Raw genomic sequence first — 21,256 nt, 5'->3', positions numbered from 1 at the left:
TCCTGAAGACCCAAAATATGTAAAAAGTAGGATACAAAACAGTGTATATATATTCTAGTTTAAAGCTGAAGGCAGAATAAAACTGGATCTTTGTGGAAATGCACCTGATACAGAGTATATGTCTATAAATTGTTTGGCCTACAATTAGATAAACCTATGCCCCAAATTAACGAATATGTTCAAGAATTCAGATACACACATTTAAAAGGTAAATTTCAATTTTAGTTCTAAAGAAACAGTTCTTACAAGTAAAAACAAACCAAGTGTGCATGCTTTAAGAAATGTGACCTACCTTGAATATAATTTTAAAATGCAGAGAGAATGGATCCCGACCCTCTCAAAAAGGTTCTTCTATATACTGAACCTTTAAAATTGTTCAAAGACATGATGGCATTCCTATGAAAACTACATGCCATGGGCTACAGCTAAATGAGACTTTCAGAATTACCTTCGTACTGGTTGGCCTTTTATAATCTTCTTGCGGCCTATCTGCATCCTGAGAGAAAAATGTACAACATTGATGACAACAAATACAACAGTACACAACATGCCCTGCTGCATCTCATAGAAAAAGGGTGCCAGATCAAACATATTAAAGCTGCACTGTTGTGTAGATAAAAAATGTTTGTGCTGGTCCACTGTTCAAACCAATGTGTTGATGAAGCAGAGAATTTCAAATCACAAACATGAAAATGTCTACCGACATGCTTCACAACAAAACACCTGTGTTTTTATCATTACTGATATTACAAAATAAATGTTTACCTTAAAAACAATTCATTATTAAAACACTTTGTTTAATTATTTTACTATTTTTTCCTTTTTTCACCTAAATGAAAAAGAGATATATAGTATCGATAATGTTTCAGAAATTAATGAAACCAATGTAAATAATTAATGCAATTTTGACTAGCAAGCAGTAAATTAAAGGTAACAAATGAAACGTGTAAGACTGATGAGAAATCTTGATATGTGTCTACCTAGCTTAAAGAAAGTCATGCCCACAGATAAGTAACAAAGCCAGGCTGATACAGGCTTATGGACTATTGCCAGTAATGGAAAACAGATGATCTGAAGCAAATGGGGAAAAAAGAAATAAAAATATTCACTAAATTGAAGGCAGTTAAAGTTTTCTTCATTATTGTTCATATTATTAGGCAATTATTAGTAGATTGTTAGTAAGCTGCCAACTATTCACTCAAAAATAAGAAAAACACCCTTTGTTAGTATTAATATGGAACAAGAGAACCACACACATTGTAAAAAATGATCTGGAGAAGTGCTGTTGTGTATCTCTATTAGATGTTTGATGGGTTTTTATCATCATTTATATGGTGTATGACATGTTTTGAAAGTACATCAAATAATTACTTGGATGTTGTTTTTATTCTTCAGTCCCTCTTTGATAAGTGGGATACCCATCCACCTATCTCAGACCATTCAATAGGACATCCAGTTGGGTGCCAGTCTGAGATCATGATGACAACTAGGACACAATTAATTGCTGATGCCAGCAGGAATTGTTGATATTGCTTTTGCTGGTTTAGCGAAGGTGGCAATGTATATAATGCATCTAGCAATTATCTGCTGCTACAATGATACTTTGGCCTTAAATCACTTCATTTTGTAGCCAATAGCTATAAAATCTCTGATGTAAGGTCCTCTTCTGATTGAATGGGGTGTATCATTTTGTAATTACTGAAAAAGGAAACTTTTTATTGATTACACTAATATACCTCCACACCAAAAATTAGTGAGACCAAAAAAATCTTAAAAATCCTAAAGACATCCTGGCACAAGATGGTCTTCAAACTCATATATTCTTAGTTATCTGTTGTGTGAACAATATTGAATAAATTGTGTCAAAATTAAGAATATCTTATCAAACTCCAAATGTGCCATGCATAACAAGGATTCTGTGGGACTTCATATTTTCTCATTGACAGCATAAGTATCAGTTATTTTGAAAAAAAGAGAGGTAAACAAGCTTCAAATGTCAACATTGAAAATGGTTCTTGCACATGTAGATAGTCATGATGAAATTCTAAACAATTGTTGCATACACAACTGGAGACATATTGAACACAAAGTTTTCTGCAGAAATAGCAAATGCCAATGGCTTTCTTGAATATCCAATCAAACTCAAAATGTTGCATGCAAAACTAGATCAATATGCTACTTGCTCATATACAGTTTATATAGATCTCTCAAATTGATCTTGAGAAATCAGTCAGGTGACAAATTTTAAAAATCAGATTTAATTACCCTTTCACACTAAAATTGTGGCATGCACAACATCCTCTCTTATATTACCAATTAGTGAATTTTATCAATAACCCATCACTAAATAAGTATATTGTTAGAGTGATATAGCCAGCATTCTCACTAAATCAGTATATTGTTAGAGTGTTAGAGTGATATAAGCCAGCATTCTCAGTTTTTTTTTTTTTTTTTTAAGAAATCTGTCATGCAACTCTCTTAACTACAGGAGAAAGACTTGGCAAATCTAAAGATAAAAATTTTTTTTTTTAATCTAATATGCAGATTTAATAAGTATCATAAATATGTCAGATGCAATAGATAAAGATAAAAAGCTCGCATACAAAGAATACAATCATGTTTTACGCTAATTGGTTAAATCTTAAACCATATATGATAATTGCATATTTTATCAATGACTTTTAATACACGTTTAACATATTAAAGACTCCTATACTCTTTTGAGGGCTACTAATTCCTGTGACTTAGAAAATATTTCTCAGATACTGTTGTGTTTCTGTTCATGTAAGGAATTTTTAGAAGTCAATTTAACTCTTACTAAACTGATCACAGAATAACCAATATAATCTCAATTTTAAATATGTTGGTGTCAGCTTGTAGTTACTATCATAGAAATGTAAATGAGCTGTGTTTGGAAGTCTTTCAAATCCCAGCTTTAAGCCCCCAAACACCAAAGCCCTTAACCTCTGCCCCTATGAAAAAAAAAAAAACTACTTTTGTATTGATGCCTGAGTATTTTATATCACTCAATTTCATCTTCATAAAGCCAACATCCAAATTATATGGTCTCTTGTGACATTTTTATGTTTATTAGTGCCAATATTTCGGCCATTTTTTCCTCCATGTGTTTGAATTCGTGACCATGTGTTCCGCCTTTTCGGTTACATGAGGTTAATATTTTGTTTTCTGCATTGTTGGTTGTTGCTTGCCGTGGTATGTAGGTTTCTTCTTTCGTTTTGCGTGGTTTTGTTTTGTTGGTTTTTCCAAACTTTATTGCCTTATCACTTGTTTATGAGTATGGCCAGCGCTGGTTTATGTCAGAGTACAGCATATGGGTGTTCGCATTTCTTCGGGAAACGGGACCTTCATGATGCCTATACTGTGTGCTAGCCCTGTAGTGAGACTTCGCCATGTCAACTCATGTGGAGGCTTACGTCAAGGTCTCCCAGCCTGTTAAGCGAGCTTCTTCCAGCAGGAAAAGGAAGCCTGCTAGGTCCTTTGCCTCCAGTTCTGAATGGTCGGCAACTTAGCCATTTCTGCTGGAGGAGTTCTCTTCTTGTCACACTCTTCCTTCAAGCAAGGGTTGGTCCCGCCTGTCCAGGTTAAGTCCTGGAGAAGGGGACTGGGGAACAGTCCTACCCTGACTCGGCATAGTCCAGGGTCTCAGGTTCCAGGTTCTAAGCCTTTCTGGTCCAGTCCAGAGTTTCCTGTGCAGGGGTACCCAGGGGGCTTCCCCCAAAGGGCTGGGTTGGCAGGCCAGGTGTCCAGTTTCCGGTCTCTGTTTCCCCTGGGCTCTGAGTATACGAGTGCCTGCAGGCATTCATCCCCGGGCCACCCAAGTCCAAGCCTCCTGGGGGCAAGAAGAAGAGTTCCTGTCTCATTTACCTCCTTGGCAATGGAAAACCAAGAGTCGGGTCAGGTGGATGACGGTCCTCTTGTATCAAGCTCTTGTCCCTGTCTCGCAGGATTAGGCTCCAGGTGGGCAGACGATTCTCTGGTCTGGCAGGGTCTCGTTCTGCCCCATCCAGAGCTCCCTGTGGGAAGGTGTTTCATAGCGTTTCTTCCGCAGTGGGAGGAGATCACAGGAGACACTTGGGCTGTAGTCAGGGATGGTCTAGGTAGCGGCCTTCTTTGGGATCCGCCCCTCACCGCTCTGCTAATTTTCTTTCTTCTGTTTTACATGAAATGGCAAAGTGTTCCAATTCCGGGCCATGTCCTTTGGCCTCAGGACAGCATCTTGTGTTTTCACCAAGCTGCTGCACTTGGTTGTGGGATTTCTTCCCTCTCGCAGAATAGATGTCATCATCTATTTCAACGATTCTTCCATGCTTGACCTGGTGAAGGAATCGTTAGTGAAGAACACCTGTCTGGTCCTAAAAGTCTTATACAAGTTGGCTTCATTCCTTCCAGAGAGAAGTCAGAGGTTTCCCCATCTCAGGACTTCGGAACGATTTGGGGCTTAGCCCTTCCACGATTTGAGAAGTTCGAGAAGGCCAGGGCTCTGGCTCTGACCTTCATCTCTTGGTCGCATGTCCAGGTGCGTTAATTCCTCAGTTTCCTGGGGTATCTCAACTCCATGGCAGATGTAGTCTCCCTCAAGAGGCTTCACATCAGACCTCTCCAGATGTTCCCCCTGTCCAACTGGGTTCCTTCGTCCAGGAATTGGGAGGCCTGGATTCCTCTTACCCAGTCGGTCAGAGAGTTCGCTCGTTGGTGGACCATTCAGGAGAATATTCTCCGCAGGGTGCCTTTGACCATGCCAGTTCCCTCTATGACCCTGTTCATGGACACATCCATGGCAGGATGGGGAGCTTACCTCGACAGCCAGTGCCGCTCGGGGGAGTTGTAAGGGGAACAGTTCTTGGAGCACATCAATGTGCTTGAGATCAGGTCTGTTTTCTTCGCTCTGCAGTTTTTTCGAAAGATTCTGCAGTCCAAAGTGATTTGTGTGGCTAGCGACAACTATAGTTGTCACGTATCTGGAGAGACAAGGGGGCACCAATTCTCACATCCTGTGTGCTCTTGTCGTTCGCATTCTTCTTCTCTGCCATGAGATGCAGTTGACCATCATGGTCAAGCATCTTCCTGACAGGCTGAACATGCTGGCAGACACTCTTTCCAGGCACAGCCAGCTGGTGTTGACGGAATGGCAGCTGTGTCCCTTGATTTTCTAGGGAATTTGTAAGGTGTAGGACAGACCTCTTATAGATCTATTTGCCACTTCCCTGAACAATCAGCTGCCAATGTTTGTCTCTTCCTATTTCTGGACCGGGATGGGATGTATGCATATACATTCCCTCCCTTCCTGGTGGGCAGGGTGCTACACAAGTTCCGGGAGCATCACTGCTCCTTATTTCTGATAGCCCCTCTGTGGCCGAGGTGAATCTTCTTCGCCAGCCTCGGTCCAGGACAACACACTCTTGACCTCCACCTTCACATATGGAGGCTATCTCAGTAAGTCTTGCTAATTGAGGCTTTTCTCAAGATGTGTCAGATTGCATCACGCCATCAATCAGGGCTTCTGCCGTCTACCAGTCGCAATGGAAGATCTTCTGTGATTGGTGTGTCGGCAGGAAGGTTGATACGTTCTAAGCCTCTGTGCAGTTGACTGCGGACTTCCTACTCTCTTTGTTTAAGGACCGCAATCTGGCCCCTGGCATTATAGCTGGTTATCGTACCAGTATTGCTATCTCTGCAATCTCTATATATTTTTTCACTCATACGTCACATTAAAGTGGATAGCAACTCCATTTGATTAATTCACTTACACAAAGTCTCATTCAGTGCTTTTCACAGGCTACCTTGTCTCATTTTTGATATGATAGTGCAAATCCTTAAAAATGGGTTTTGCTGACATGAGATCTTAATACCAATATATATAAACTTCAAATTTTAATCTGAAACAAAATCACCATCCTTTATGGCAGCTTCCAATGATATGTAAAGTGTATCTGCACTTTTAGTTGCATTTGTTTTTGCAAGAAATCTCTAGCTTACAAAATCTGCAGAATGCCTCATTTCAAGGCAGGTTTACTTTCAGGACTTTTCAGGACAATTGTCATGTGTGCATGTACCCCATTTAATATGATCTTAAAAATCAAGTGCATGCACATGAATGCAAAAAAACAAAATCAACTTTCCATGTACTAATCCCTGACCAACAATTAAAGCAGTTGCACCTCATTTTAGTTTAAACAGATAAGAACAGTAACAGAGTTTTATGAAATATATCATACTCATAACATTTTATGGCCAATGAATTATATTTAGCAGAAAGAAATGTCAGTAACTTAAATTGTTTTATAAAAATCACATAACTAACAGTAATCAGTCTTGATTGCTCAGATGGAAGCATACTGTGGCCCGAGGTAAACAGAATATCACTGTTCTGGCCAGAGTTCTGGCAGTCGTTCTCGTCAAATCAGAAATTGAACCCTGGTCACCCTGGTAAGAGGCCAGTACTTAACTACTGCATCACCCAATTATCCCTATAAGACATTTTATTATTTGATCAGCAAAATGACCATTGCTGTTTTTCAATATTCATAGGAAGGATTTTCTGACCTATGAAAGGTAACATCTTGTCACAAAACAGAAAGTAAACTGTCACAAAATAGTCGCATTTATAAAGGAAGCAAATGATTATCAAACTAGCCTACTAATTTACTGTTTTAGTTTCTGTAGTGAAAGTGATGGTAGAAAGTCAGAAAAAAACAGGCTGTATAAAATGACAACCTACTGCATTTCACTACATTTGTTAAGACACATAAGTTACCTCCGTTTACCTTATTGAAAGCCCACTGCAGTTGTTTGTGATTAACATATTTCTCCATAACCTTGTCAAACAAGCCTGTGAGAACGTTCTAAATATTGCAATGTTTTGAAAAGAAAAGAAAACAATGAAATTAAATTTCACTCAATATATATCATACCATGTGTAACACACTGGATTGATAATCAAAGCATGTTTACACTAAAACACACACTGACATCCTCTATATACACACTACACTATTGTTCTACACACTATCATTATACAAAGATATCATATTTGGCTCGAGTTTATCCAGCCTTGCTGTAGTTATTACACACCTGTAATCTCTTTTGGGTGCCAAGATTACTGATGGCATAAATGAATGCATCAATTGATAATCAATTGATAAATCATTATAAAAGAAAACAAAATCTTGCTTGCATTGAATGGGTTTAAAGTTAAGATATATATTAATCATTTAGTAAAAATCTTACACATTTATATAATTTTCAATCATTTCGTTTTTTAATCTAAAGAATTTGTATTTTCCTGAAATTGCATCTTCTGATGGCCGAAACATGGCATAGGTTTATATTTCTTTGATTGACATCGGAGTATTTTCAAAAGAGAGAAAAAATAGAAAATTATGCCAATATGACCTTTCATTAAAATACAATGCAGAGTGATGTAACTTCAAGCAGATTACAGCACCTCCAAATGGCTTTTTAGGCACCAGTGCAATGGTTTACTGTCAAGAGATTTTTTAAGAACACACTGTTAAGTTTCTGTTTCTACTATTCAATACATCGATGACAAAATCACCATGTCGGCCAAAATAATCTTTAACCACATGGAAATAAGTTACATGATTTTATTTTATTTCATTCAAACTATTCTTACTTTTGTTTGGTTTTTTTTGTTTTTCTTTCTTTGTTTTTTTATCAGTGAAGGTGACTGAATTTGAATATTTGCAGTTTGAATTTCAATCTTAATGAAATAAAATCAATATATTAAAGAAATAAAATTTAAATGACCTTATAATCATGTTGATACCAACTCTAACACGACAATTAAACTCTCTAATCATGAATAATGCAGTCTAACAGATATATACTACAAAGTACAAAGATGAATTGAAATTTGCTTTTTACAACGTAAATTCTACAGAAGCCAACTTTAAAAGTCTGAGCACTGCATTTTAAAAAGTGACTATAAATACAAATAAAGTACACAACATGTATGCTGCAACAGCTTCTTTTCCAGGCAACACAAAGCATGCATACAACCTATAAACAGACATGCTAAAGCATGATTACAATGCCCAAATATCAAATATGTAGCTGCACCCATGCTGTACATTAAAGCGTGATTTGTCTTAAACTGAACCAAAATACTAAGATTTTTTTATTTGATTTGATATGTACCTTGTCCAAGACATCATCCAGTAGATATACCAGACAACGTTCACACTTAAGAAGGTCTTGGGACTGTAAGATAATCTTTTGTAGGAGTTTCTCCAGGCTTGTTTGTTCTTCAAATACTCCTCTAGCCAAATTGAGCAGCAGCTTAAAAATACAGTAAGTAATCAAGAGCTTTAAACATTATCAAATTTAAAAGTCTCTGTGATAACATGAAATGTTACAGCATGATTTTGTTGGTGCATTTTTACATTTTTCCACCAACTGCCTCACCAAGGTGAACGTTCACATGTACTCCAAAGTATGAAATTCCAGTGACTGTAGTGTTGGAGATAGAGCTGGACAAACCCTTTTCTTTAATGTAGGTCAAAGGTAAAAATGAAGGTCAGAATTATCTACTGCTCATGAGTGCCGCACAGCCTCACAAAGGTAAACCAATTACCCAAAAATAAAGTGAAGTGACAAATTACTTACGAAAGAGACACCAAACTAACTTTTTCAAATGATGAAGGTTCTCAGTGAGAGGCTAATTAAACAAAACTTAAAAAAAGGGATTTTATATCAAAATGAGTGAATACCAAGTATCAGCCTTTTAGAGTCAAAAATATGTTGATTTGATAATTGGAATATTTGCTAAATTTAAAACCACAGTGAACATCTATTTCCCATTTTTTCCATTGATGTCTTCATCCTGTCCTATCAATATAATGATCACTGTTACATTTAGATACCACTGTAAGTTCTATTGGAAGTTCTGAGAATTCAAAGAGTAATAAAGAAATATAATCCAACATCAGTTTTATGGATGGAAAGAATCTTGTTTGGGACTTTGGGACTCAAGTGGCATAATCTATCACAACTTCATCAAATTAAATTTAAAAGGCAGTATCACATCCTTTAACAGATAAATAGGACACAATGATAAACTTATCCCCTAAACCATTTATTGTTCATCAAAAAGTAATATGTGAACAAGGGCAGCAATGTTTTATTACCTGGTTACGTTTGTACTCCTGAACTGACATTTCAAACAGCTGGGCATTTGTAATGCCTATTCCACAGAAAATCAAGTACCTCCGGAAGTACTGAAATAAACAGATACATTTCAAAATACAATACAAACATCACTTTTTGCTTTTAAATTAGAGATCAATATTAAATCCAAGGATGAAAACTTGGGCACATAATTCCACAGATATATATCATCAACACTGATTAACACCACATGCAAAAGGATCAGTTATAACAGCATAGAATTTTTCAAATAATAGGTGCTAAGATTTCTTCCCATTTTTACAGTTTAACTCCAATAACAAAGCTCAGCCACACAAAATGGTCTGGGGCTAGGTGTTACAATGATGACAAAAGCACAACTTCAGATCGTATTGATATACCCAGTATATAGTCTATCAAATTTCTTACAGATTCAAAGGAAACACAAATCTACTTGACAAAAAATAAATTACATCAAAGAACTAATTCAATGTCAAACTTGATGGGTGTGGTGTATAAAAAACTTTGTTTCAATCAGAGGAAACGGCATTTATAGGCAGACAAGAGATGTTCCCACCAGTATTTGAGCAGTACTTTTCAGCCAGGTTACCCTACATGTATATTACAACCCAAGCATTTTTTACCTTGGTAGTGAAATTTTCAAGGAAGGATTATTACAAAATGTGAAGGCAAGATTCCTTATCTTTAACAAAAATATTTGAAAAATATAAAAAAAAAATTCATTGAATTTGGAGACCTATCTATTTAACACTATGCAGTGTTAATTAAATTATGATGTGAAGCTGATTTATAAAACCTAAAGCAGTTGGCTGATTATGTCATTTTAGCAAAATTAATAAACCATTTAATTTAAAACATAAATTGTAAAAGTAAACTGTCCTGAATCATAAGATATGTTTTAAAAAAACAGAAATCTTAATTCTTTACAATTTATCCATCATAATCAACTCACCTTTTTGTTTTGTATGTGACATAATGTTTGATGATTACATTCCTGTTATATGAGATTTCCCAATGTAATTCCCCCCAACAAGTATAAATCCCATCACAACTTTAGCTCGGGCAGGCCAGATCTCCATTGACATTGTCAAACTACACTATGTAAAGCAATTCAAGGATCTGTGAACAAATGGTGTGTTTGATTTGCTATTACTGAAGCTGGATACAAACTGTCAAAACATTTTAAAAGAAAAAATTCATTCTGGCTTACACCTGAATACATCGTAATATTTGTCTAAACTTGGTAATGAAAAGAAAGCGTGTATTGGGAGCTTAACACTGCATTGTTTAGCATGGAGTGTACCAATAATAACTAGGTAAGGTCAACAAAGACACAAAAGCTGGACATGGTGAGAAAATTTTTGACCTTATCTAAGACACAATAACCAACAGCAAACAACAAGTTTAAAGTTATGATCAATTGTTCATTTCAGATTCAAATTTCCTCGTGCTTAGAAGGAAAAAGCCACCAGCTATACAAAATTTTCAATTCATTAGATTGAAAATATAGCAGGAAAAAACATTAGATGGTGTCGATTGACTTCATTCATATCAACAGTTTAATGACTTCCATCCACAGAATATCACAATGTACATGTTGCCATTTTAAAGATCATGGAGTACAATTTTTGCACACAATATTAAGATAACTACAATCAGAAGTTTATATTGCTGAAAATACATGTAATTTTAAAGACATATTGTGAAGGGACATTTTCAAACACTGATTTTTATTGAGTATGGTGAAAAAGATTAAAAAAAAACAAGGGACAATAACTCTGTTAAAGATACCCAGTAGTCAAATTTAACCGTTCTTCTGGAAAACAAAAACTCCATGTCATGCTGATAAAGTATATAAAGTTTGATCTTACAAATATGTTTATGATAGACTTGGTAAAGTGATTTTATACCTTACCATTCCTTTAGTTTAATTGGATTACTTACCTCTTCGTCCTGTACAGTAAACTCATGTGGACCATCAACTTTGTTGATGATCTGTGCAACACCAACTATTTCTTCATCATAGCTAAGAATTGGCATACAAAGTATACTATGTGTCCTGTAACCAGTCTTCTTGTCAACATCTTGGTTAAATCTTGGGTCCTGCATAACATACATAATATTAATTAATATTTGCTAATTCTCATGGCATACCAATTGAATTATTTCAAAAATAAGAAGGAAAAAAACTTAGGAAACACACAAGTACCGGTATGTATATTTCCTGTTCCAGATTAGAAAAAATTGAAAAAATTAAGTAAATGTGGTATGAAAATTGGGAATATTAAAACAAACAAACAAAAAATTATTTTAACATATCTCACATCATAAGCTTCCTTAATATTGACAGTTTCTTTTGTCTCAGCAACGTGACCTGCTATTCCCCTTCCAAATGGCACTTTTATTTCATTTTCTTCTGTGTGAATGGACTCCTCTGGAGTTGACGTTCTAGTGACATCAAACAGTTTGGACACAAGGTATTTTTTTTGGTCGTTGCCTCGTACCAGAAACAGACTTCCACGATCACTTTTTGTCAGTATACTGACATTCTGTAATATTTTATGACACAGCACATTTACGTCAAGTTCTGTTGCAATATCTCGAATGAGTTCCATGAATAATTCCTGCTCATTCAGTTTTCGTAAACTAACAAGGTTTTGAACCAAAGACGCTTTCTTCATTTTCTTCATTTGTCCTTCTACATACTGCTTGAACATACTGGTGGTGACAGAGTTCCTTTGTGATGACTGATAGCCACCAACAGGTTTACCTGTTGGTGATGCTCCTTGAACTTCTGCCACTGCTTTCCCTTTAGGGGACAAAAGACCATCTGTAGAAAAAGTATCAGATTTCACAATTTTGATATTTTGAGCATTTAAAGTCTTTTTCCCAGTCATTTTTTCTAGCATTTCCTTTGAACCATGCTTTTGGTAAAACTTTGCCAAAAAATCCTCATGGTTCATAAGGAAATGTTCAACCCTCTCTTCTGTCAAAGGTTCCATACTTGGTTTCTTTTCCATCATTGCAGAAGAAAATCAAAATCTGAAAGGAAGAAAACAAAAGTCATTTATCATTGACACCTAAAGTATACAGTGGTCCGTGTCCCATTAACAAATTGTCATTTGATGAAGAATTCTTTATCATAGAATATGATCATTTCATATGATTACACAATATGACTGGCTGACACAATTTTCAACCACTGGAATTAATATAACAATGGATTAGAGTCTGCATTATGATAGGTTTTTTTATGACTTGGGTCCCTTTTGGATTAAATCTGAGATACTTCAGTACATCTTAAAAGGTTTTATACTATTTAATATATTTTATCCAAAATCAATGCTTTAAAAAGCAAATGCAAAATATCTTATAACTTAGGTTTCAAGTTGAAATACAAATATCTGTGATAAATAGTTAATTTCATATTCTGTCTCAGTTTTTAAAAGCAGAAAGTTCGTGGTCTTTTAAAAATATTGTTGAATGACTATTGACATGCTTTGATAAAGATCACAATCTGTTAAACTGTTCTTAAGATTTCATTTGAATGGAAATCTAACAATTAAATAAACATGAACTGAATCTTAAGACTTCTCATGAAATAAATTTTCAGAGCTTCAAATACAAAAGACTGAAATTTTGAACTGAAATTCTCAGTCAACTATTTTGAACATCTTTTTTATATTTAGATTGGAATGATTAAGTTTTTTCTACAAAACATGTCACAAGTACCATGGTTAAAACTGAAGTTTGTACTGAAAGTCTTGCCCCCCAACCCCCTCAAGGCAAACAAGAACATGGATTTAACTCCAAATAACAACTGAGCTTATCAATACAGTATGTTTACATAATGAATTACAAACAGCTGAGAAGTTCATTTCGAGGAATTACATTTGAATGAACTCAACATGTAAATGTTCATTTAAGAATTTTTTGATATAATTTTATCACTTTTTCCTTTTTCTCCTGGCAGCTAAAACATTGATTAGATTTATAGCATGGTATGAAAGAAATATCATGTTTAAGATTTACAAAGGTGAAACTCTTTAGCACTAGATATAAAAGCCACACTGACCCACTCATTATACACTAATAACCTTTCCCCATTTTCAAATTTCCTAAATCTCAAAACCAATGACCCTAAATACCACAACCTGTGCTGTTGGGATTTCAATTTGTGCCACTGTGATAAAACAATAAAAGAATGCAGACAGCCAAGTGGACCTTCATCTATCCTGTATCGGCTTAACCAGGTTAAGCTAAATATTGACGCATTGTTTGAAAATTCCTGGATTCATCTATATAGAAGGGTTTGCAATGGATATTTATAATTGACAGAATTTAGAAGTATCCATATTTAATTGTAATTCAGTCACTGACAGGTCACAAGAGTGTGTATTTGGAGCAGAGTGAACGCCTCTTGTGTCCGCCTCCTTACCATTTCCTAGTTAATCCAAAGATTACAATCAATATAAAAAAATAATTTTGATAACAACAAAACCTAAACGTGAATATCGACATCAAAACACCATTTGTTGAGACAGAAATGTTCTTTTATTAACATTTATTAGCATAAATAATGTACGCAGGCTTGCAGCCTCTATGTCCATATCAATATCAACACAAAGCATAATGTAAATAATTCCCCTGTACAATGGCTTAACATAAGTTACTGTAAAGGGTTATTTTTCCAATTTCAAATTGTATAACAGATTCAGCTTGACAACAATTTGGGGTAAACTATTCCATAAATCAACAACTCAATAGCTGAAGAAATGCTTCTTTCCATCAAGACGACATTGCTTCTTATATATTTTTTTATCTTGACCCCTGGTCCTATTCATATTGTCCATGTGGAAACAGTTTTTTGTTACCCTACTATCATATCTATCAGTTCTGTCTGCCATCCATTCTCAATAGAGGTGATTAGAAATCCATGTGGTTCAGTTTATTTTTTTCTATGGAACTTACTTGTTTGACAATGAAAACAGTAGTGTTGTTTCCTTTTCGTGTTTACCTTCTCCTCCCTTCTAACAATTCAAATACAACAAAAATATTCACTGAATGTTCTACAAGGCTTACGTCGCAATACTTCACATTCAAAAGCCCAAATATTTTACCTTAATTTTTTAGACTGTCGTGGAGTTTACATATTTCTTCTTTAACTCTGTCTTATTGATGTCTGTGCACGTATATATCGTCGTGTGGTGGAAACTATTCAAAGCTTCGGCGCTTCGAAAATCTTTCAATCCGCCATTTTTGATTACGTCACTGTATCGTGCTATTTCCCGCCAGATCACTTAAAAAGCCCCCAAACACTAGACTAGATCATTGTGAATTCTTCATTAAAAGACCTGAGCGAGGGGGCGGTTTTAATTGATCACCAAATGATACTAATCTCAAAATTATACATAGTCAAATTATCAAAATGTTGTTTCGCAAAGATAGTTGCAAGTTTGCACGAGAATAATCATATTTCAGAGGACCGCATTCACATCTTAGTCTGGTATGAAAAAATCAATTTCTATCCCAATATGCATTATAAATGATAACTGAATTCAGTATGTAGAGGATGGTATTAATCAAATATTTTTACCTAAAGAATTCTAACCATAGTCTGCGTGTAGAAGGCAGGGAGGATATATATGTTAGTAACGGAGAATCTGAAATTGAGAATTCTTTTCATATACATACAGACCGATGTCAATCATGATTCTCTCGACACCAATCTGGGTAGAAAGCGATCACCATGCCATCATCGGTTTTGCGAAGACATTTATAAAATTGCATAAATATGCATGGGGATTTCTACGGATTTATTAATGCCTCAAAAATAAGATATCAACAAGAAGAAGGGACTACACCTAATACTGATTCCATATTCGATTCGGGAACAAAGCAACTAACTTACTATCTTATCACATCAAACACGTTTGTCTGAATGGATGTTTATAATATAATGTAGATATTGCCTGTAATTACATCATACCATATTTAAGTAAGAAATCAAAATAGTTATCACATGTTCATAGAGAAACAAGAGTCATCGCACGTGACCTTTAAACAGAGAATGTGTTCGATTTAGAACAAATACGTGACCTCTTTGAGAGGACAGAGAATAAGGTCAAATAAGTTCCCTGTCCCCCTAAGTTTTCCGTAATTTTCCCCTTTTTTCTCCTGCTATGTCTTTAAGACAGTATCGTTCTTAATTCTTAGTCTCCATCCAAAGCGACAGTTCTCAACAGTAACCCCATCATTTATAGATATATCCTTCACATTTGAGACGTATGTACCTCATGTAACAAAATAGGGTTTAGATATATTGTTACAAAATGTGGTTTCGATATTAGCGTAACTCAGATATTTAAGTCAATAATATTTGACTGACTGGTTGATTAATTTTATCGATACGTAATATCGGGTAGGCTGGAAGGGAATTATGATTGCACACCGATATTTCGTAACTGTATTTACAGTGGACAGCACTGATATCTTCTGATCCTGTTAGTCTATTCTGTAAAACAGCTGGATTTTCATATGGGATTGGTTGAAATAAGTTAGCTTAAACAATAGTTCGTTTAATATTCAATACTATATCAATTTAACACATATAGGTAGTTCACAGGGGTGTGGATAATTACTTGCATATATACACTTAGGTTGGTGTAGTCTGGGCCCCGAGAATCTTATCAGTGGGTGTACAGCTTCGGCCAGTTAATTAAGTAGAGACTATCCCCACTTCCTTGATAATCAAACTTATGCAAATTCACGTTCTAACAGTGGCCCCTAGTAGTAGAGTATTTATAAGGGTCTATTTCAAGTAACAATTACAGGTGGCTATACTTCAACAATTGTATCATCTAGCAACAAGTGAAGTCCATATTAGGGGATGGCCGGACAAGCTTGGTCCAGGGTAAGAGAAAAGGGGGCGATCTTTAGGTTAGAACACACGGCCTTGGGGGAGCCCACCAGATGGACAGTTCTGATACCAGACACAACGCGAAGAAATAGTATGAGTATATGAATTGATGAGATGTTGCTTTTGTAAATGTAACATTATTATTTTTCAACATGTAGTAAACATGGCTATTACCAACAAGTGCGCGTGTTTACGCCTACTGTGTTACATTCATGGTCATTTGAAGATATATTTGATTCCGGCTAAAAACGACATTCCTATCACACGATAAGTTTTAATACATCCCATGTTGAAAGCACTACTAATATTAGCGAAGTCTGACCAGTATAAAGCACGACATTTAAATTACAAGCAATGTTACCCGTATTTACACAATAGTGTACCTCCCATATTCTAAATCTATAATCCATTCAACATCGTATAGATGATGGGTATTTATAGATTTACACAAACATCATTTAGCGACGGTGTCCATCATTCTCCGCTTGGCTACTAATTGAAATACCATTAGCCTTGTTCTGACCATATATCCTGTGTGCAATTTCTTGTTCGGCTTTATTACTATTGAACGGCTATCCGTATGGACAGAATTACAGCTGTTGTTCAGTTCTTATAAATGGTAAACATTTTACGCGGTCACAACTAGGAATGCAACAGGGCACACTTACATCACCTATCGTATTTTGCGCTGGCTCGAGGTCAAGAATTCCATCTCAGAATTTTATTGAGAATTTTAACTACTTTTCAAGTGTTACATATAAAACGGTTTATAATGACTAACGTCATTCTGATAATACTACACATAGTAAATGCCTTCATACACTTTATATATATACATACGTAAAGCCTAGATGTTCGTTACCGTGGCGTTTTAAGCAGTGCTAAATAAATTTTGTTCTGTTAATTAAAAATAATAACTTCAGTGGAAAATCAGATATATAAAAGATTCATCTTGTATTTAAAAAAAAATTATTTCGTATTTTCAAAATGAACTATGTTACACTGACAGGTTTTTGCTTCCATACTGAATACATGTCTTACCTGTACGAAATTAATATCAGGTAGTGATATACTGGACATTAAAAGTCGGTAAAGTGAAGTGGTATTTGAATTGAAATTTTCTGTGTGTGTTTATACTTGGTTCAACCAAAAGCTTCTATAATCGCTAAGTTACGCCCACTTAGAGTGTATTAAAACTCCTGTCCTATGGTTTCTTGTTTCTGCTCTAACTTAAAATTTACATTACCTTTAAAACGACCAGCTGCCTATGGCTGTCACCTCTATTTCTATTTATCGCCGTTAATGTTATTTACCGTAAATATTTACTAAAGATATTTGACATATATATAAATAATAACCAGGGACAGAGGAATTTAATATTGGTGGTTTGGGGCCACGGCGGGGAGTCTTTCTGCCTATACAGTTAATTGTAGACTAATCTTTCCACACTAGTGCACTATTAGTGCACACGGTAAAGACTAGAAGTTCACGAGAAAAAGACTACTGATGAACTAGAAGTGCACTATACCAACACAGGTGATACACAATTCCCCCTACAGGTAAATGTTCCAAGGTACCTTAAATGTGTTGTCTGTCACAATTACCCTCAAACTTGCAATATTCTTTACAATTATACAATATGTAGGGGAACAGATTATAAACTTGTTTTCAACACAATCTTTATACACTTGCACAGGTTTGGTAAGATTTTTACTGTTGTACAATAGTATTCATTCGTATATAATGTACCAGGTATGTTTTTTCTGATTTCGGCAGCGATCGTATGGTTATATGTAACGGAGATACGACGGCAGCACGTAGCCAGTGACAATATATTACCAAACGATGTCGGTAAAAATATATACGCAATATCAGGAACTCCACGTTTATAAATCAGATGAAAATTTGATGACATATGGCGTAAAATCTATCATACTTTTTTCAGTATCACATGACCTTTTTTATTTCGTCTTTGAAGGTTTACTTGCTGTTAGTATTTCCCCCCTCGTTAAACGTCTCCCGAGTTTTTTTATTCTTATATCTTATGATGTTAGGACTATACTTTGTACATTTGCACAAAGGCTCAAAGAGCTCACAAATAGATAATTTTTTCGTTGTGATTTTCCTTGCCGTTTAAATTACATGTATGATAAGCATACTAATTTACATTTGAGAAAGTGACTAGAACGTATATATACAAAACCGGCTCGACCTTCACTCCTGAGCCGAGACGGAAGTCACAAGTGAAGCACCAAACGTCAGGACATGACGTCAGACCACCTGTCGAGTGAAAGTGATTTACTTCTGCTATATGTATGTATATTACGCACGTCACAAGTTTCAATAGCCTGAACTCTTTCGTCAAGACTGATGTTTCTAAATCCACACCTCAACACACTCCCCTCCCCCTTCTTGTCTTCCCCTGACTTCCTCTCCTCGGATTCCCTCGCACCCCGATACGCTGCCCTTGATATCTAAGCAATGAAATAACAAACACGTAAAGTATCATAAAGTAAACTAAATAGATGTGCACATGTACAGTATACACCAGTTAGATTTTATCATTTTTTGTTGACCGAGTGTTTCACACGTGAATCGGAAGTATCAAACTAGAAATGACGTCAGTAAACTTACGCGTTCAAACTATTTCCTTAACAGTTCAATTTTGCTGACATACGACAAACCTTTCTGAGGGTCTCCTATGGTCCATTGCTATACTATGAAATATTTCTGATTTCATTTACACTTTTATCTTCAAAATCCATCTGATGTGATTTAGAGCACGTCAACCATAATCAATATCCCTTCATGCCGCCATCTTTTCTCGAAAAAAATGGTAAGAAACCACTCACAATATTGAGATACAATGTATGTACTGATCTGATATTTGGTGGTATCTATGTTGTTTCGCTTGACATATGTAAACATACTGAAATGACAGATATAACAGAGACATTTTTATAGGATTATAAATTCCATATAAGGAACAATTGCAAATGTTATTCAATCAAAATCACAGCATTTTTTGAATTGCAATAATGTTTAATTATCATTAAGACATAACTGCAAAATCAAAATCGTGAAATAAATATACAGCGAAAATATACACATCTACACAATATGTCTTCTAAATCGCAAAACGTTGGAAGAAAAGCAATGAAAATTTTCCGTTAACTCAAGTGACAAATTTACTCTCATCCATGAAACTTCTCTGTCCTCTCCCCTCGTATAATGTATGTAACAATGATGCATTCAGCATGTTCTTTTCATTAAAAACAACCCATTTCGTCTCTTTTGATACGTTGTCAGTAGGTCAGAAAGTTCTTTACCCAAAATTTCTATGACAGGAAATAAGTTAAACACACTCACATTAATCTATATAGACGTCTAGGGCAATCCATCACGTGAAAATGTCCATCAACAAGCCTCCGCAGTCTCCTCCATCAACAAAACATTTGTACACTCAGACACCGAGGACTTTATCAAGTCAGAGAAACAGACTTATATAAACACAGGTCTTCCTCTGACGGAAATGACGTCATTCCTCACGTACTAGTATACGCACATGGCCATTGTATTATTATCTATCTCCGGCATGAGATTTTCTATAAAAAGCAGATGCAAGTCGTTACAGACGTTGATTCGCCTGCGGAATAAACGCATTGCAGACATCATGTCCGTGCAAACGAGAAGTATGGGATTAGAAATCAATTAGGGGCGTTTATATATCAGAAATCAAGTGTGCGCCAGATGTCGCGAGAGGCAATCTACTGTCCAATTAACGTCTACGCTTACAAATGCACATGTATGTTCAATTGCCACGAAACCTCCATATACTGTCACTGATTGATTGTCTAAGACACGGAAGAGGAGTTATACTGTCACCATTGGTTGTCATGGACACGAAATAAACATTATGCTGTCACGACATGGACACGATAGAAGCATTATAATTTTACTGTTGATTATCAGGGACAGGATACAAACGGATACGATAGAATCTTTATATTGTCACTACTGATTGTCATGGAGACGATAGAAGCGTTATACTGTCACTACTGGTTGTCATAGACATGAAAGAAGCGTTATTCTGTCAGTACTGGTCGTCATGGACACGATAGAAGCTTTATACTTTTACTGCTGATTATCAAGGATACGATTAGACCATTAAACGGTCACTACTGGTTGTCATTGACACGATAGAAGCGTTATACTGTCACTGTTTATTATCATGGATACGACAGAAACGTTATACTGTCACTACCAGTTGTCATGGGCACGAGAGAAACGTATACTGTCACGAAATGACGTGGACATGATAGCTCAGGAGAGATATGTAAAAAACTCATCCATTGTATAACCATTGCTTCTTGTGAACTTACCTCTAAGCTAAACTAAAGACGCCTTCACTTCGTTAAATTTTAAAGAAGTATCGTTTCAATTTCAAGCATTGGGTTAGACGGAGTAGTATGAAGAACGATGGCGAAAAGAATAAGAGATTTTTAACGATTTTACTATTGTTTAGTCAAAGTTGTCTCGTTTTCGGATTCTTGCAGTCGAAAACTTGACCAGTCTGGACAATGACTGATGGAAAACACAACAGATGGGTCACATATTATCGAGACGGTGAAACGTGTATATGCTATTCCACGGTGAACGATATTTATTAGATCAAATCGATGGCTCAATCCTTATGATGAATTAATCGATTCTGTCAATCAACACCCGAAAGAAATATTTTGGCTTTTTTAACATATCACTGAGGAATCCAGATACTAAGATCAAAGTAAATATATTTATAAAAACGCTTCTGCATATTCATTCCACCGAACTGATCGTCTTAAGGCAAGCACGCGGATTTTGCTATCGACCGTTGCAGTTAGCTGTCCGAGCAGAATGCGACATGTTGCTATGTAAACAAAGCTTTTACCAGAATTTGAGGCAATAGCCATAACATGTTATAAAGAAACAGATTTATCTCGCCGACTTAAATTAAGACAAAAGTTTTCCTTATCACGGCTATGCAATATTGATGTTGTGCAGCTCAAAATACGCCATGAAAATACATAATTTCCGAGCCAGATGGTAACTGATAACGGTTGCTTTGTAAAAGTTTTTAAGTGCCTGATTTCATCACACTCATGGCGACTG

General features: G+C 35.7%; 1 protein-coding gene across 3 annotated transcripts in view; it reads right to left on the bottom strand.

Annotated features, from left to right (window-relative positions):
- Positions 1-21,256, bottom strand: part of LOC132558073 (cGMP-specific 3',5'-cyclic phosphodiesterase-like) — a 70,264-nt gene that overhangs the window by 30,685 nt on the left and 18,323 nt on the right. For 2 of the 3 annotated variants that reach the window (XM_060222596.1, XM_060222599.1), the window contains exons 1-6: positions 19,475-19,510; positions 11,511-12,228; positions 11,131-11,289; positions 9,168-9,257; positions 8,179-8,319; positions 449-496 (exon numbers count right to left, since the gene is read on the bottom strand). In XM_060222596.1, the coding sequence (XP_060078579.1) occupies positions 449-496; positions 8,179-8,319; positions 9,168-9,257; positions 11,131-11,289; positions 11,511-12,209 (1,137 nt within the window). In that variant the 5' untranslated portion in view covers positions 12,210-12,228; positions 19,475-19,510. Of the gene's footprint in view, positions 1-448; positions 497-8,178; positions 8,320-9,167; positions 9,258-11,130; positions 11,290-11,510; positions 12,229-19,474; positions 19,511-21,256 lie in introns of those variants that run through there. The other variant, XM_060222597.1, reaches the window with a different exon arrangement.

Source organism: Ylistrum balloti, unplaced genomic scaffold (genome assembly GCF_031769215.1).
Source record: "Ylistrum balloti isolate Yb309-2 unplaced genomic scaffold, AGI_CSIRO_Ybal_v1 Utg370754, whole genome shotgun sequence".
In the NCBI taxonomy this organism is placed as follows: Eukaryota; Metazoa; Mollusca; class Bivalvia; order Pectinida; family Pectinidae; genus Ylistrum; species Ylistrum balloti.
This window is presented reverse-complemented; position numbering and strand designations above follow the sequence as displayed.